The 15,529-nt window shown below is 37.4% G+C and overlaps 1 protein-coding gene across 1 annotated transcript in view; it reads left to right on the top strand.

The window, feature by feature from the left end:
- Positions 1–15,109, top strand: part of LOC126171900 (F-box only protein 9) — an 82,833-nt gene extending 67,724 nt beyond the window's left edge. The window contains exons 9-10 of the mRNA XM_049920834.1: positions 4,924–5,067; positions 12,871–15,109. Coding sequence (XP_049776791.1) covers positions 4,924–5,067; positions 12,871–13,062 — 336 coding nt within the window. The 3' untranslated portion in view covers positions 13,063–15,109. The remainder of the gene's footprint in view (positions 1–4,923; positions 5,068–12,870) is intronic.
- Positions 15,110–15,529: the final 420 nt, after the last annotated feature.

Below are 15,529 nucleotides of genomic sequence, written 5' to 3'. Positions count from 1 at the left end.
ACTTCACCCCAATGTGTATGACTTTCCTCCCAAGGAGGGATTTCCAGCCCACGGGACTGTAATGTTGCTCATCTGAGACTGTGTCTGTAGCCAAATAATTTCATTGAACACCTTGTTGCAAACTGTTGCTGTCCACCTTTCCCTTGTCTGAATTGCATTTTATCCATGCAACCCCTACATACCCCTATCGTTAGTTCTACAGGGATGGGGATGGGCATACTACAGCTTCTCACTCAGTTCCCAAAACATTTCTTGCTGCTCAGTTCTGCAATACCCACCACCCCATTTGGTCCTCCCCTGGAGTCTTGCAAGGGGTACTCTCATGGCAGTGCTACAGATATGCATGTGAAGTATGTATCCTAGACCGCCCGGATAGCCACATGGTCTGGCATACTGCTTCCCGAGTGGGAAGGTGAGCTGGTGCCCTGCATAAGATTATAGTTGAGGTCCAGTTTGCAGGCCAGCCTGCAGGGTTATTGTGTGGTCGGTCCCCAGTAGACACCCCCTCCCCCCAAGAACATCTCATACCAGATGAGTTTAACCCAAATGTTTGCATGGTAGAGTAATTATGGTGTACACGCATGTGGAGACTGTGTTAGCGCAGCAATTACCAACATAGTGCAAGTGGTGCGGAATAAGAGAACCAGCTTGCATTCACTGAGGCAGATGAAAAACCACCTTAAAAATGAATCACAAACATAAATTCCAAGTGAAAAGGAATGATAGGAAGAAAAAAATGACAGCAAATAAAGTAGTTAATATGATAATTAAAACAACACAGTTTAGTATTATAAATATGTTACATTTAAACCAATTAACAAAATAAAAATTGTGATCAAAGTCAATATGATAAAGATTTAAAAGTATAAAATTTTGGAAGCACCTCATGGGACAATGGCAGCTGCACTCTTCACACTGTCCATATATGTTACAAAAAGGACAAACAGTTGCATGCAAAAAAGTATTTGTATTGTTTCTGATAATCTAGAACATGATGTTGCCTTGGTGTATCAGACTCAGAAGACTGTATTGAATTTTTTTAAGAGTGAATTTCCAGAAATTCATCTTGCATATGTTGAATATTTCACTGATGGTTGTGCTGCGCATTATATGAAAATTGTAAGAATTTCATAAATATCTGCTAACATGAACACGACTTCAACATAAAGTGCAGATGGGCCTTTTTTTCTACCAGACATGGAAAATCTCCCTTTGATGGTATTGGTGGCACTGTTAAAAGACTTATCACAAAAACAAGTTTGCAAAGAGTGTATAAAGATCAAATACTTGCAGCTTCACAGGTATTTGAATTCTGTCGTGAGAACCTGCAAGGCATTTCAGTTCTCTTTGCTTCAAAAGATGAAGTGGTACAAGTCGGACATTATTTTTCTCAGCACTTTACAAATGCAAAAACAATTCCTGGAATACAATCTATGCATCACATTGTACCGCACCAATATCACCCACCAAGATTGGAGCAAAAAAGTGGAGCTGTGATACGAATTTTAGTATCGTGCATGATTTCTCAGCTGCACTTCCGACACTAATGCCAGAATGCACTATGCAGCCCAACTACTGTGTTGCATGTCCATATGACTCATCTTGGTATTTGGGAATTGTTGAGAAGGTGAATTGTGAAAAAGGAGATGTTACCGTAAGGTTCATGCATCCTCATCGACCATCCTCTTTCTTCTGTTGGCCTGATAATGAAGTTTGTGATGTTTCTTTATCTGATATTGTGTGTGAAGTTGATATCACCACAGCAACAGGCCATACTTATTCTCTGAGCAAAGAGCCCTCAAAGTTGGTGGAAGAAAATTGCTTCTCATACAAAAAAATGTTATCTAAGCATCAATGTGTCGTGTCACGTGTAGTTCCTAATCAACTTGAATGCAGATTGCAGCACCAGCATTTTGTGCACTGTTGACAATATTGGCTTTTGACAAAATGCTTAAATATTATAAACAAAATGCTATTTATTTTTACATTGAGTTAATTTGGTTGTGGCTGAGGTAAGAAAGTGTCCATATGTCATGTAATGTACAGGTTGCCCTATATTTTATAATGTGTAATTTTGTTTCATATATTGCAATATTTGTTCAATTTGGATATTGTTATGTGTACTTATGTTGTTAATATCTTTTGGGTAGTAATACCATTATTTGCTTGAAAACTGCAGCCAATTTTCAAATTTGTACAGTTTGCTTGGAAGTAACGCATTGCATCAAACTTTCAGCAATTGCTACCAACAGAATGTATGTAAAGCAATAAAAATTGGTGGAAGTTCATGATATTAGATTCAAAAGCAGTACACAAAATCTCAGTTCACAACTAGATAATGGGTGTCATAGCCTGGATGACTTGATATGGAATGACCCCTAGTTGTAATGTTGCAAAGAGATATGAAATGGAATGTGCTTGTAAGGATTGTAGAGGGAAGGTGAATTGTCGACTTTTGGTTTTTGGGAGAATTTAGGAAAGTGTGATTATCTGAAAAGGAGACCACAAATAGGACACTAGTAAGACCCATTCTTGAGTACAGCTTGAATGTTTGGTTCCGCACCAGGTTGGATAGACAGAAGATGTTGAAGCAATTCAGAGGCAGACAGCTAGATTTGTTACTGGTAGGTGATAACAACATGCAAGTATTATGAAGATGCTTCGAGAACTCAAAAGGGAAACCCTAGAGGAGAGGCGAATGTTCTTTTCAAGGAAAACTATTGAGTAAATAGAGCTGGCATTTGAAGTTGACTGCAGATGTATTCTACTGCTGCCAACATACAAGTCATCTAAGGACCACAAAGATCGAGCTAAGAGAAATTAGGCCTCATACGGACATACATACAGTCATTTGTCCCTCACTCTATTTGCAAGGAGAGCTGGAAAGGAAAGGACTAGTAGTGGTACAACATATACTCCGCCATGCACCATATGGTGCCTTCCAGCATATTTATGTAGATGCAGATAATAAGAGCTGGCACAAAATGAACTGCTGGCTAATATTGCCAGTCCCAGTCTAAGAGATGAAAATTTTACAAAAACTAGCCTTGCCACAAAGAAACACACCAGAAAGAACACACACATAAATCACATTGTTTACTGGAATTGCCAAGAAAGAGTACTAAGAATTGCATAATGCTAATTACTTTTTGCTGTTAAAAAAAAATAAAATAAAATAAAAAAAGATTCATTTTTCTTGGCAGAAAGATGTTTTATACAAGATATTGGATGAAATGGGATTTATCTGGAGTAGATCGCCAAGAAAGATTCTGGTAGAGAGAACTAATGCAATTGACTGGTGATGCAAAGCACATAAAAAAGCAAAAGAGAAAGTCGTCTTATAGTCGTGCAACTTGGATGGACAACAACGTTTCTTTTAGAAAATGTTGGCTGGGTCTTGGTGTTGATAGCATCATGAACGATCTTAGAGTACAGTAGTGAATATTGGAGCCAATACTGGGATTATTTGTTAGTCTACATCAATGTTATTTTCATCAAAATATATGTCATTATATATTATACACTTATGCCAGGGCTTTTTCCAGTTTCCTAAATACCTCTGGATCTCCTGTCTTTGGAGTAGCATTTAACCCTCTCAGCAGTGCATTTTTAATCTCATGAATGCTTGTAAATGACAGCCTTTTAACAGTGTCATTTATTTTGGGGAACATAAAATTACAGGGACTAGCTAGGATGCTAGGACATCATTAAAGAATTGTTTTAGACAATAAATTCACAGACAAGCAAAGTGTGAGCAGGTGTATTATTATGGTACAGAAACCATGAATTTTTCCACCACAAATCTGGACTTTTTTCGGGTTGCTTCAGGCAAACGGTGCTTAACTTGTAAACAGAACTCCTTATTGATGAATTTGCTTGTGGTAAGAACTCATGGTGCACTGCACTGTTAAAGAACTCATGGTGCACTGTACCGTTAAAATTGAAGAACGCTTTCAGCATAAGCTTCACATTTGACCACACTTGGCAAGGTTTTATCGATCTTGGCAACCCAGAATACTTCACTGGTATGAATGAGACTTAATTTCAACATTATGTCTGTCAGCTCATGTTTTGTCTCCTATTACATTCTGTGTCAGTAGTCCCAAAGCATTGTTGACTGCATGTAGAGACTCCTGAGCAGAATGCATTCAGCACTGTTTTTGTTCAAAATTCAAGAATTTTGGAACAAATGAACTCAAAACATCCAAAATAATTTCAGGTATGATCCATTTGATATGCCAACATAATTGATGGCTCCTGTTACTGTTACTGATGCTGTGTCTGCCAGCTGTTCCCTTAAAATGTGTAAATGTGAAGTAATGAACTTAAGAAAAGACTTCTCTTAATTTTAGTTGAGTATCACATATAAAACACTAGGCAGTGACATTAATTAAATTCCTTTGTTTCACCAATTAAAGCAGTGTATGGAATAACATATGGAAGTTGTAGCTTGGGAAGCATATGCTAGATTGCAGTTATGCAAAAGGTCTTGGGGCGATATGTAGCTTCTGTTAAGAATCAGTAGCTTACGTGATGCTTGCGCAGTTAGATCGTAGTTATTGCTTTTGCTGTGAATTCTCAATAGATGTACTTGTCTCGCACAAAAGTTATAATGATAACATCAGAGGCCAATTCGTACTATACACAGTAGGATACAAATTCATCATGCATCAGGATTGCCAGTAAACCAAACAAAAGATGATAACACGTATTACAGACATCAGCTATTCTCTGCCTCACACCATGTATTGTGTTGGTTAATAGCCATTCACGTGTTGTGAGCATAAGTGATTGCTTTATAATTTCTGTATTGTGTACACGTCATTTGCATGTAGCTATGAAAGTTATTTTATCTCCTCATAAGTTTAGTTTTTTTTGTAACGCAGTGCAATATTGTAATGGAACTTCCATGTTTTCTGACAGGTGCTGAGTGGGTATTATTGTCTTTCGGGCAGTTGTGTAACTGTGGTGCTTCAACGACAACAGCAGCAATCTCAGCGACAATTACGCACAAAGGGACGACGTGGAGAACAGTTGTATGATCCTGGAGAGCAGACTTTCCATCTGGTTAGTTTTGCAGTAAATATGTGTATGAGGGCAAGGAGAAATGTTCTTGACTAGGCAATAAAAAACTTTTATTATTTAAGTTGAACAGTCAATTACTTTTTACAGTACAGGGCCAGGCATTCAAATGGTAAGATTAAAAAAAAATTCATACAAACTGAGAATTAAAAAAATATATATATTATTTTTGAAGTGGCTCCAATGTACATGGGTGGAAATACACTGGTGTCCAAAATTAAAGCATCGAACCGAAATTTTCCAAGGTTGTGTTTATTTTGTGACAAAACATTGTGAAGAGGTGATAGCAAAGTAGAAACGATGTAAAGAATATGGATCATAAACAACTGCAACATTCATAACAGTAGAGGAAAATGGTCTTAATTTTTTCCAACTTAACAGATTTGCACCCGACAACTGGTTAATGTGCTCACAGTGGGGTGTGACCACCTCTGGCGGCAATAAAGGCCTGACTATGACAGAGCATACTGTGAATAATGTCATCAGTGTCATGTTGAGGCAGTAACACCCATTCTTCCCGTGGAGCTGCTCGCATGTCTTGGAGAGTGGTTGGTGGATCCTGACATGATGCAACCTGTCTCCCTAGTGCAGTCCAGACACACACTGTGGGATTCAAATCAGCAGAGTGGGCAGGCCATGCCATGCATGCATGCAGTATCTTCTGTTTCCAAGAAAACATCAGCCACTCGTGCTCTATGAGGTCAAGCATTATCATCCATCATTTTGAAGTCTGGGCACACAGCACCTCGCAACAACTGTACACGAGGTTCCAAGATCTCGTCACGATAACTTACAGCAGTTAAATCTTTCCGATTCCTCAATATCAGTCTCTTTCCACAATGTTCGGGTCTTGAAATCATGTTCCACATTCCCTTCAGATGTGAATCCATCACGAACCACTCTCTAGACAGAGGCACACCTATAATAGGTCTCCGCCAATAAAGACCACCTGTCGAAGCCTTCTCTACACTTTTTGCCTCGATAAAACATGTCCAGTAGATGCTGCAAGGTCAGATGCCAGTTGCTGCCCAGTACTAGGGCAGTACCATCATGCCCTTACAGCCAAATAACAGTCCTCCCTCTTTCTAGTGTCATACGTGGTTGGCCCTGCCCTGGTCCTCATGATACATTTTCAGTCTCTATAAACTGGTGCCACATGCGAGAAACAACAGAACGATTCATGTTAGGTGGGTCACGTGAGTTTGCGACTGCCCTGCTTCCATTCTTCCTATGACCTTCCACTGCAGAGTGTCTGGTAGGCATCTTCTCTGTGCCATACTGCACTTTCTGTGACTGTGTACACAACAATTGTAGATGTGGGCTATCCAGCAAACACTGCTCTATTCGATAGGTGCACTGACATCATCGTTGACGTAGTTTTCCGTTGACCAAAATGCCATCTTCCGTGAAGAACACGATCGTACCAACGTATGTTGACAATTTCTATGGTTATATCATGAAGTAGACACAGGACGGGGAAATAGTAGTTTGTTGCTTTAATTTTAGACATCAGTGTAGCTTACTTTGAAAGTTTTAAATATGGTATCACTCAGATGACATCCTTGGTTTTCCCCACACATGGTCGGAGTTCGAGGGTAAAACCACCAACAGAATCGCCAGTGGAATGTTGTTTATTTCTTGGCAAATGCTTCCCTTCAAATAATCACTATTTCTGTGATTGTTTTCCTTGAAAACTTTGGAATTGAGATAACCCAAAAGCAAAACTTTTGAAGGCAATAAATTTGTTAAATGGAGAGGTTTTGGAATATCATCATTTCTGCTCATGAGATGACTGGGAAATGTGAGTTCAAGCAAATCCATTGACAGAGCAGCAATGTAATGGATCAAACTTCTTAAAGCTTCATGAACATGCTCAGTATTGTCCTGAGTGCAGAATGTTTACACTACCACCTCTTTTCTTTATAGTGCTACCAGTGACTTCAAAGTTTCTCATCCAAAGTTTGGTAGCACTGGAATGTCATAGGAGCCTATCAGAGTAAATTAAACTCTCAACAGAAAGCACATTTTTGTAATATGCTTCACACCCTGTGGCTCCTACAACTTCCACCTGCCTACACACCCAAGGGCAAAGTCCCCCAGTCCTGTAACCCTTCACCATGGTAGTCAGCCAGTCATAAAATCTTTTTTGATCTCTGCCTCACTGTAATTTTCATGTAACTTAATGAACTTTCTCCTATCTTTTTTTCTGCATGAATTCTATTAATGAAATGTGATTTTGGAAGATCTGTAAAGGCTCAAAATTTCTTTGTAAATGGTATCAGTTGGAAGTCGGAAGGTGCCAGACCCTGATGGATAGAATGGCTATTGCAATAAATCATACTTCAGATCCCTCTTTTGTTCCTTTCACCAGTATTAGAAGCTGCATTTACATGAAGATAGATGATAGCATTTCTATTATATCTAGGTATAAAAAATGTCGTATTCCTTTCTCCTAAGCTGCCTGTGGTGTCAGCTGTGTCACACACTTTTATTCGCAGATCATTCAATACCACACTATGCAGATTCTTTTGGTGCTTTCATTTATGGTTGCAATTTTTGTGTTCTAGATTGATCACCTCTGAGATAAGTACTGCCTTCAGGTTACCTTCCATTCAGAAAGTGGGTGCACTCAGCGACTGTTATGTGGCTTATAACTTTTTTAGATTTTATTACACAAATCCACCTTTCGGCTAGTGGCTAGCCATTCTCAATGCACTATTTTCTATTATCGATGCATGTAAGTCCCTGTTGTTCGGGCATCAGTCACATTTCTATGAATACTCAACTTTCCTTCTCTAATATTGTTACATTCCATCCTAGATTTTCCATTGTTTAATACTCAAGTATTCAAAGAATGTGACTAACACCCGAACAACAGGGACTTACATGTGTCGAGAATAGAAAATAGTGCATTGAGAATGGCTAGCCTCTAGCCAAAAGCTGGATTTGCGTAAAAAGAAAAAAAGAAAGAAAGAAAAGAAAAAGACTGATTGCTGCACTCTATAATTTATAAATACTGCCTTGTTTGAATTCAGCCACCCATTTCTTAACTGTTGAAACTGAAGGGTGAGATTCTTTATAAACCTGTATCAACTGTGACTGACTTTCCACTGATCAAAACCAAGAATTGTATTATGGTGTGGTACCCCAGCTTATCAATTCAAATGGAATGAAACATGATTAGTCAACAAAATAGCTGAAATAAAATGATTGTGCAGATTGTGTTCATGATTAACTTATGTATTTGTGCAAAAATTTCACTGGTATTATCAATGCTATGACTGTGACCGACTGAAAAACCTTTTGTCTTGCTTTCATAACTTAGGTTTGCTTAGCAGTTTCTCCACATTCCATAATGACTAAGACAGCTACTTTTAAAATTTTGGTGTAATATATGAGTCCATTTCAAAGTTAGTGTCTTCAGACTTTTTTCATTAATCTTTGGGTGACATGTGACACCAAAACATGCACATCTTCACATGTTATGGATTATATCAGTACTGATTTTTCTATTTGATTCTAGAAATACCTTAAATAAAAAATAATGAACAGAAGCCTGTAGGGGATAAAAAATTGGAGAAGGATTAAAATGAAAACTGTGAGTGCGTGAATAGTAAGATAATATGCAATGAATAGTCTCTTTGCAATAACAAAAATAAATCAAAAATTGTAAAATGAAGTGGTAGGAACAGTTTTAAGAATAGTGAGGTATTTATTCAGTGAATGGACTGTGTGTGCTGATAAAAGTAGTTATACAGAAAACAACTGCCACCCATGCTCGGGATCTGCCAATAATGCGGTACCAACAGTTCTGACATGATTTTTGGCTCACTTTTGCTTATATGTTCATGTTATGTGTACATGCTACTCTCTTCTGACCAAACTGTCATAATTTTCATTTCCTTGAAAATGAGTTATAAATCTCAAAAATAGTTTTCTCCAATGACCATCATCATACTGATGCTTAGATGAAAAACACATGCTTTGCATGAATGAAAAACCTAACATATAACTTATCCTTTACAAAATTAACATTTTCTCCCTACATAAGCGTCTCAAAATACTGAGTGGAATTTGGGTTAAGGCAATTGAACTGCTGCCTAACCAAATTATCATAAAAGTATGGTAATGGATATTCTAGATGGAATATAAATGATGGAAGTAGTAAATGTACAATACACCATATATCTGAGGTGTTCAGTTGTTTATAGTCACATAAAAAAAGACTGAGAACCTCACTGAGCTTTCAGTTGAATCCTTCTTCAAAATTAGCAGAGTACCCATATGTGCACATGTACAGCCCCAGCTACATGAAGAGTTATTATCTTTACTCGTTCCATTATTCAGAGTATCATAAATATTATACATGAGAGATTTCCCTTTGGAGTTTTATAGAGTGAGTAAGGGCAAGAACAACTTGGTTATAGGAAAAGGAATAATGAGGAAAGTGAGGCATGAATAATTCATAATATTATTATTATTATTATTAAGCATTACAATCCATGAAGGCTTTTTGCTGCAGAATGGACAATGTTGAACCACTTTGCTCTGTCTTTACAAGTAATTTGCCACTGTCTGTCATGTCCTAGTTTTCTGAGATCGTCTTGAATATTGTCCAAGTATCTCATGCGTGGGCGTCCAAGAGGTCGTCTTCCGGTGGGAATCTCTTCAGTCACTTTCTTGATGGTCCTGTTTGGTGGTGCTCTGATGACATGCCCTATCCATTTCAGTCTTTTGGCTTTAATTTTGGCCACTATATCGGAGTCTTTATATAATTTGTAAATTTCATTGTTATTTAGCAATCTCCATTCATCACTGATCCTATCTCTTATGGGTCCAAATATTTTTCTCAAAATTTTTCGTTCAAATACTCTTAATCTGTTTTCCTCTTTTTTTGTGAGAGTCCAGGTTTCAGATCCATAGGTGAGTACTGGTATAATCAATGATTTGTATACTTGTAGTTTGGTGTTCCTAGATATTAACTTACTTTTGAAAACTGTCAAGAGACTATAGTAGCATTTGTTAGCCTTCTGAATTCGTGATTCTATTTCAATTTTTATGGAGTTGTCAGAGGTTACTATTGTACCAAGGTAATTAAATTCATTTGTCTTTGTGAAAGCTGTGTTATTAATTTGCAGTACATTATTATTTGATGGATAGCGGGATAAGATAAAGTACATTGTTTTGTCTGTATTCAGCTGGAGGCCTGTGCCATTTGTGGCTTTAATTAATTGTGCTGTAAGAAGCTTCAAATCATTCTCACTGTCAGATAATAATGCAATGTCATCGGCGTATGCTACAATGTTAATTTTGCTTTCCAGTTGTGCTCCAATTTGTAGTAGCTTTACTTTTTGGATTATTCTATTGATTACTATGTTAAAAAGAACTGGTGAGAGTGAATCCCCTTGTTTGACTCCAGTTTTAACCCCAAAGTCTTCAGAAAGTTTGCCAGCTACTTTTATTTTGTATTTTGAGTTTAAAGTGCAAGCTTTTATTAAATTTATCAATTCATAATATAGTAAGAAAAAAGAGAAACTAAAGAAAATTCAGAACCGTGATGGGTAATCAAGATGTTAAATAAGATCACAAATTAGGAATGATGAGAGATTTAGGGACATGTGAAACAGGATGAAAGAGGGGAGGGCTTGAAGTAGGAATTGGGTATTAATGGCAGTGTGTTTCTCAGAAGGAACCCAGTTCACATCTGGTCCTGTTGAAGATTTAGATTTTAGAACATGGATGTTAAACCTGCAGACCTCTTGTGGTCAACAGTCAGTAACAGTGCGATCCAAGAATTGAACTTGTATCAAAGTTATGATAAAATGAATGTTTTCAATCTGACCCCCTCTCCCTCTCACTCTCCCTTTCCCTCCTCTCCCCCTCCCCCTGCCCCTCTGCCCTCACACTCCCCCTTCCCTACCCCTCCTCCGTCCCCTTCTCTCCTCCCTCTCCCCCCTCCCCCTCCCTCTCCCCTCCCCCTCCCTCCCTCCCCCTCCCTCTCCTGCCTTCCTCCCTCCTCCCTCCCTCCACTCCCCTCTCCACCTCCCTCCACTCCCCTCTCCCCCTCCCTCCACTCCCCTCTCCCCCTCCTTTTTCTCAGCATGGTCGTGTTAAGTAGATTATGTGTGTATTTATCGTGAATCTCTCATCCAGCACAAAGGCCCAAGTAACAGGAAAAAAGTGCAAGTGACTCTAGTATATAAGAAAGGTAAAAGAATGGACCCGCGAAATTACAGACCAATATCCCTAACTTCTGTTCACTGCAGAATGCTTGAACATATTCTCAGCTTGAATATAATTAACTGTCTTGAGATTAAGAAGCTTATGTCCACGAATCAGCATGGCTTTAGAAAGCATTGCTCGTGCAAAACTCGGCTTCCCCTTTTCTCGCATGATATACTGAGAATTATGGATGGATGGCAACAGACAGATTCCATATTTCTAGGTCACCGGAAAGCGTTTGACACTGTGACCCATTGCAGGTTGTTAACAAAAGTATGAGCATGTGGAATAAGTTCGCAGATATGTGAGTGGCTCAAAGACTTCTTAATTAATAGAACCCAGTATACTGTCCTCAGTGGTGAGTTTTCATAAGAGAAAAGAGTATCGTCAAGAGTGCCCCAGGGAAGTGTGATTAGATCACTGTTGTTTTCTATATATGTAAATGATTTGGTGGACAGGGTGAGGAGCAATCTGCAGTTATCGCTGATGATGCCAAGGTGTATGGTAAGGTGTTGAAGTTGAGTGACTGTAGGGAGATAAAAGATGACTTAGACAAATGTGGAAAAATGCAAGTTAATGGAGATGAGTTGGAAGAACAAACCTGTAATGTTTGGTTACAGTATGCATGACACGGTCTGTCATTTAAATATCTGGGCATAACATTGCAGAGCGATATGAGGTGAAACGAGCATTTGAAACTGAGGTAGGGAAGGCAAATGGACAACTTAGTTTATTGGGAGAATTTTAGGAAACAGTGGTTCGCTTGTAAAAGAGATCGCATATAGGACACTGGTTTGATCTATTCTTGAGTACTGCTCAAGTGTTTGGCGTCTGTACCAGTTCAGATTGAAGTGAGATAACGAAGCAGTTCAGAGTCCAGCAGCTAGATTTGTTACCGGTAGTTTCAGATAGTGCATAAGTGTTACAGAGATGCTTCAGGAACTCAAATCGGAATCCTTGAAGGGAAGGCGTAGTTGTTTTCGAGAAACACTATTGTAGTTGTTTTTGAGAAACACTATTGAGAAAATTTGAAATGTCAACGAACGATTCTACTTCTGTCAACATACATCACATGTAAGGGGCACAAATATTAGATATGAGAAATTATGGCTCATATTGAGACATACAGATAGTCATCTTTTTTTTCCTCACTCTATTTGTGAGTGGAACAGAGGGGAAATGATAAGTAGTGGTACAGGGTACCCTCCACCATGCATCATACGGCAGCTTATGCAGTATCCACGTAGATGTAGGTGTGTGACCCAAAAATACTCGTCGTCTTCCAGTGTGGACCAAGTAAGCCAAAAGGTTGGACGCCACTGATTTAGATGATTACTTAGATAAGCTTTCATGACTGTACAGGCAAGAGAATTTTGCAATTTATGACTACTACAACCACACAACATGCAGCAATATTGTTCTCTGGCATGATTTGCTATTAACAATTTTCTAATCAGGATTAACAAGCTTGTTATAATGAATGATCTAACCAGTAATCTTTTTGCTACTTGTTATTTTTTTCTCATATAATGTGATGTTAACACTGTTTTCCTTTCTCTGTGATAGAAATTGCAGATAAAGAACTACAAAGAGAAGGTTCACGTGCAGCTCGTGTGGGAATGCTATTCCATATTCACGAGGTTTCGTAATGGCAATGAAACAACTACTTCGTTCAGTGTGCAAGGAAGTCGTTATCCACCATTCTGGTTTTCACGTGTTAAAAGCTATACTGCTACATCAGAGAGCCTCTTACAGTAATCAGTCTGATTAACAATTCTTCATATGACACATTTAGTTGCCACCTTATTTGCTTCAGTACAATGGAAAATAATAATAATGTAACAGTTTGTTCTGAAATTTCAGAAACTTCAAGAACTAATACAGTCTTGTAACAGAGAAATTACACTGCCATAATTATAAAATGTTGCACAGTACAGGTATCATATTATTTTCTTGTTTAAAATATGTTATACATTATTGAATGTTTTAATTCTTTTTCCCACATTATTCGTGTGTTTTTCTTGATACAAAATTGTTACCTTCTTCTCATTATGGATATTATCTTTAAATCTTTACATGCTGTAGTACTCATGTACAACAACACATTCTGTCATTTCCAGAGAAATCATAACTTGTGAATTTTTACTTTGAAGTTGCTTTATTTCTTTTTTATGTTTTGTGGTGTTGTGGTGGAAACTTGACCAATGATAACAGTAACATTCTGTATTTTTATTAGTATTTTATGATATTTTTACATAATTGTCATTTGTTTTCAAGTGAATCTGTTGACTGCAAATTGGAAGTCCAAAGGTGCCCGGTAATATACTGTCGCTCTTCTTAGAAACCTGTGCAGTACAGATGTTATTATTGTTGTTATTTGTTTCCTGCCCTCACTTTTGAACTTTTTGGTGAAGTGACCATGAGGCTTTGAAAATCTTTTGTTACGATGACTGGTTTACTGACCTGTGTAATTGTGCTGTAATACAATGATGTGATGGTACATAGAAAATGGGTTTAAGCTGAGGAGGTAGCTTTAGGAAACAAGTGCTGTGTTGTATGAAATATGCTTGATACTCCTGTTGCCTCACTTTTAATTTGACGCAGCTATTAATTTGACGCAGCTAGAATACTAAGAATATTTTATACAAGAAAGATGTGGGAAACTTCGTTCTCAAAGTACAATGTTAGTGTCATGAAAGCGTATTTCATATTAAACTAACACATTATTTTATAGACAGGGAGTAAATTGAAACCTGCACAACACAAAGGCCTGATACTAAAAAAGTTTTATTATGTCAGTAAATGTTTCTTGCAATGCAGACTACATATTAATGGCCTAATGTGATATGTTTATTATAGTGTTACTGATAATTGTAAAGCATAGCTCTCAAGCAAAGTTTACAGGAAATCATTAAACTTTTCTTGGTTGGGGAATGTGAATTTTGTGAACAAACTGTTGGCTGTGTTAATAAGATATGAAATTAAAATACAGTAAGAGATGTCATAGACGTTATGTGGCTTTTAGAGTTAATATAGTTATGACACTTCCAAGGTAGTGATAATTATAGATATAATAAATGTCTTGTCAGCTTTTGTAAATGTAAAACTTATATTTTTGAGTTGTGAGGGGGTGTCTCTCTCTCTCTCTCTCTCTCTCTCTCTCTCTCTCTCTCTCTCTCTCTCTCTCTCTGCCTGACATTTAAAGGACATTTGGACCACCATGCAAAATTTTGTATTGTTGTGGCGGCAGAAATGTGTGTAAAGATTATTATTATTTTTCCAAGTGAAACTGTCATAACTATTATGTGAGCAGAGCTGTACCTTCAAGATATCACTGTACATAGATAATAAATGTAAATTTGTAAATACCGATGACTGAACAAGAGGCCAACTATGTATATATTTTGGAAGAGTTTAATTTTTGAATTTAAAACAATAAATTGTCATTGGCTTGAGAGTATAGGTTTTCATTTTCTCTGTCGATATCATAAAAGCCAGTTTCATGGAAGTTGGAAGAAAGCTTAATGTTCTCATTACAGAGGAATCAAAACACAAAATTGTAAAGTTTACTCATATGTGAGTAACTTCAATTGCAGTAAAAAACATGCCTGTGGTAGAAAATGTATCAAATAATTTGCTGTATGGAGCAGTTTTGTAAGTGTATTGAATGTACGATATATGCATTTGAGTAACTAGTGCGTTTATAGATAGGGCAAGTGTTGTATTTTATTGTGGCTGGAGAGAGACTTGTCTTCACTGTAACTTGGTGCTAATTTGCAAATTAAATTACATTTTAAAAAGTTAATTTTAGTTTTACATTTTATTGCAAATTCTTATGTTTGCACAGTAATGTACATACAGTTGTTTCAGTTGTGCAACGGTCACAATTAACCAATTTGTGGTAACAGTTACATTCAGCTCCATTGTGAACAAAGGAATGGGGGAAATGGTGCTATTTATTTATTTATTTATTTATTTATTTATTTGTTGCAAGCACTGATTACATGAAATGTCTAAATTACTAAAGTCAGATATCAAAAATTTCCATACATTTCATTATGTATCGTAAAACAGTTTGTATTCCAGTGATTAGACAAGTTCAGTCAGAGATTGTGATGTGTATGTAAACACAAGAATCACTTTATTTCAGAAGTGGTGTTCTGACTATGAATGATAATTGTGATGTACCAAATATTGTGCAGACAAAGTTGTGTAGCTCTTCACA

Source organism: Schistocerca cancellata, chromosome 1, assembly GCF_023864275.1.
Source record: "Schistocerca cancellata isolate TAMUIC-IGC-003103 chromosome 1, iqSchCanc2.1, whole genome shotgun sequence".
NCBI classification, from domain to species: domain Eukaryota; kingdom Metazoa; phylum Arthropoda; class Insecta; order Orthoptera; family Acrididae; genus Schistocerca; species Schistocerca cancellata.
This window is presented reverse-complemented; position numbering and strand designations above follow the sequence as displayed.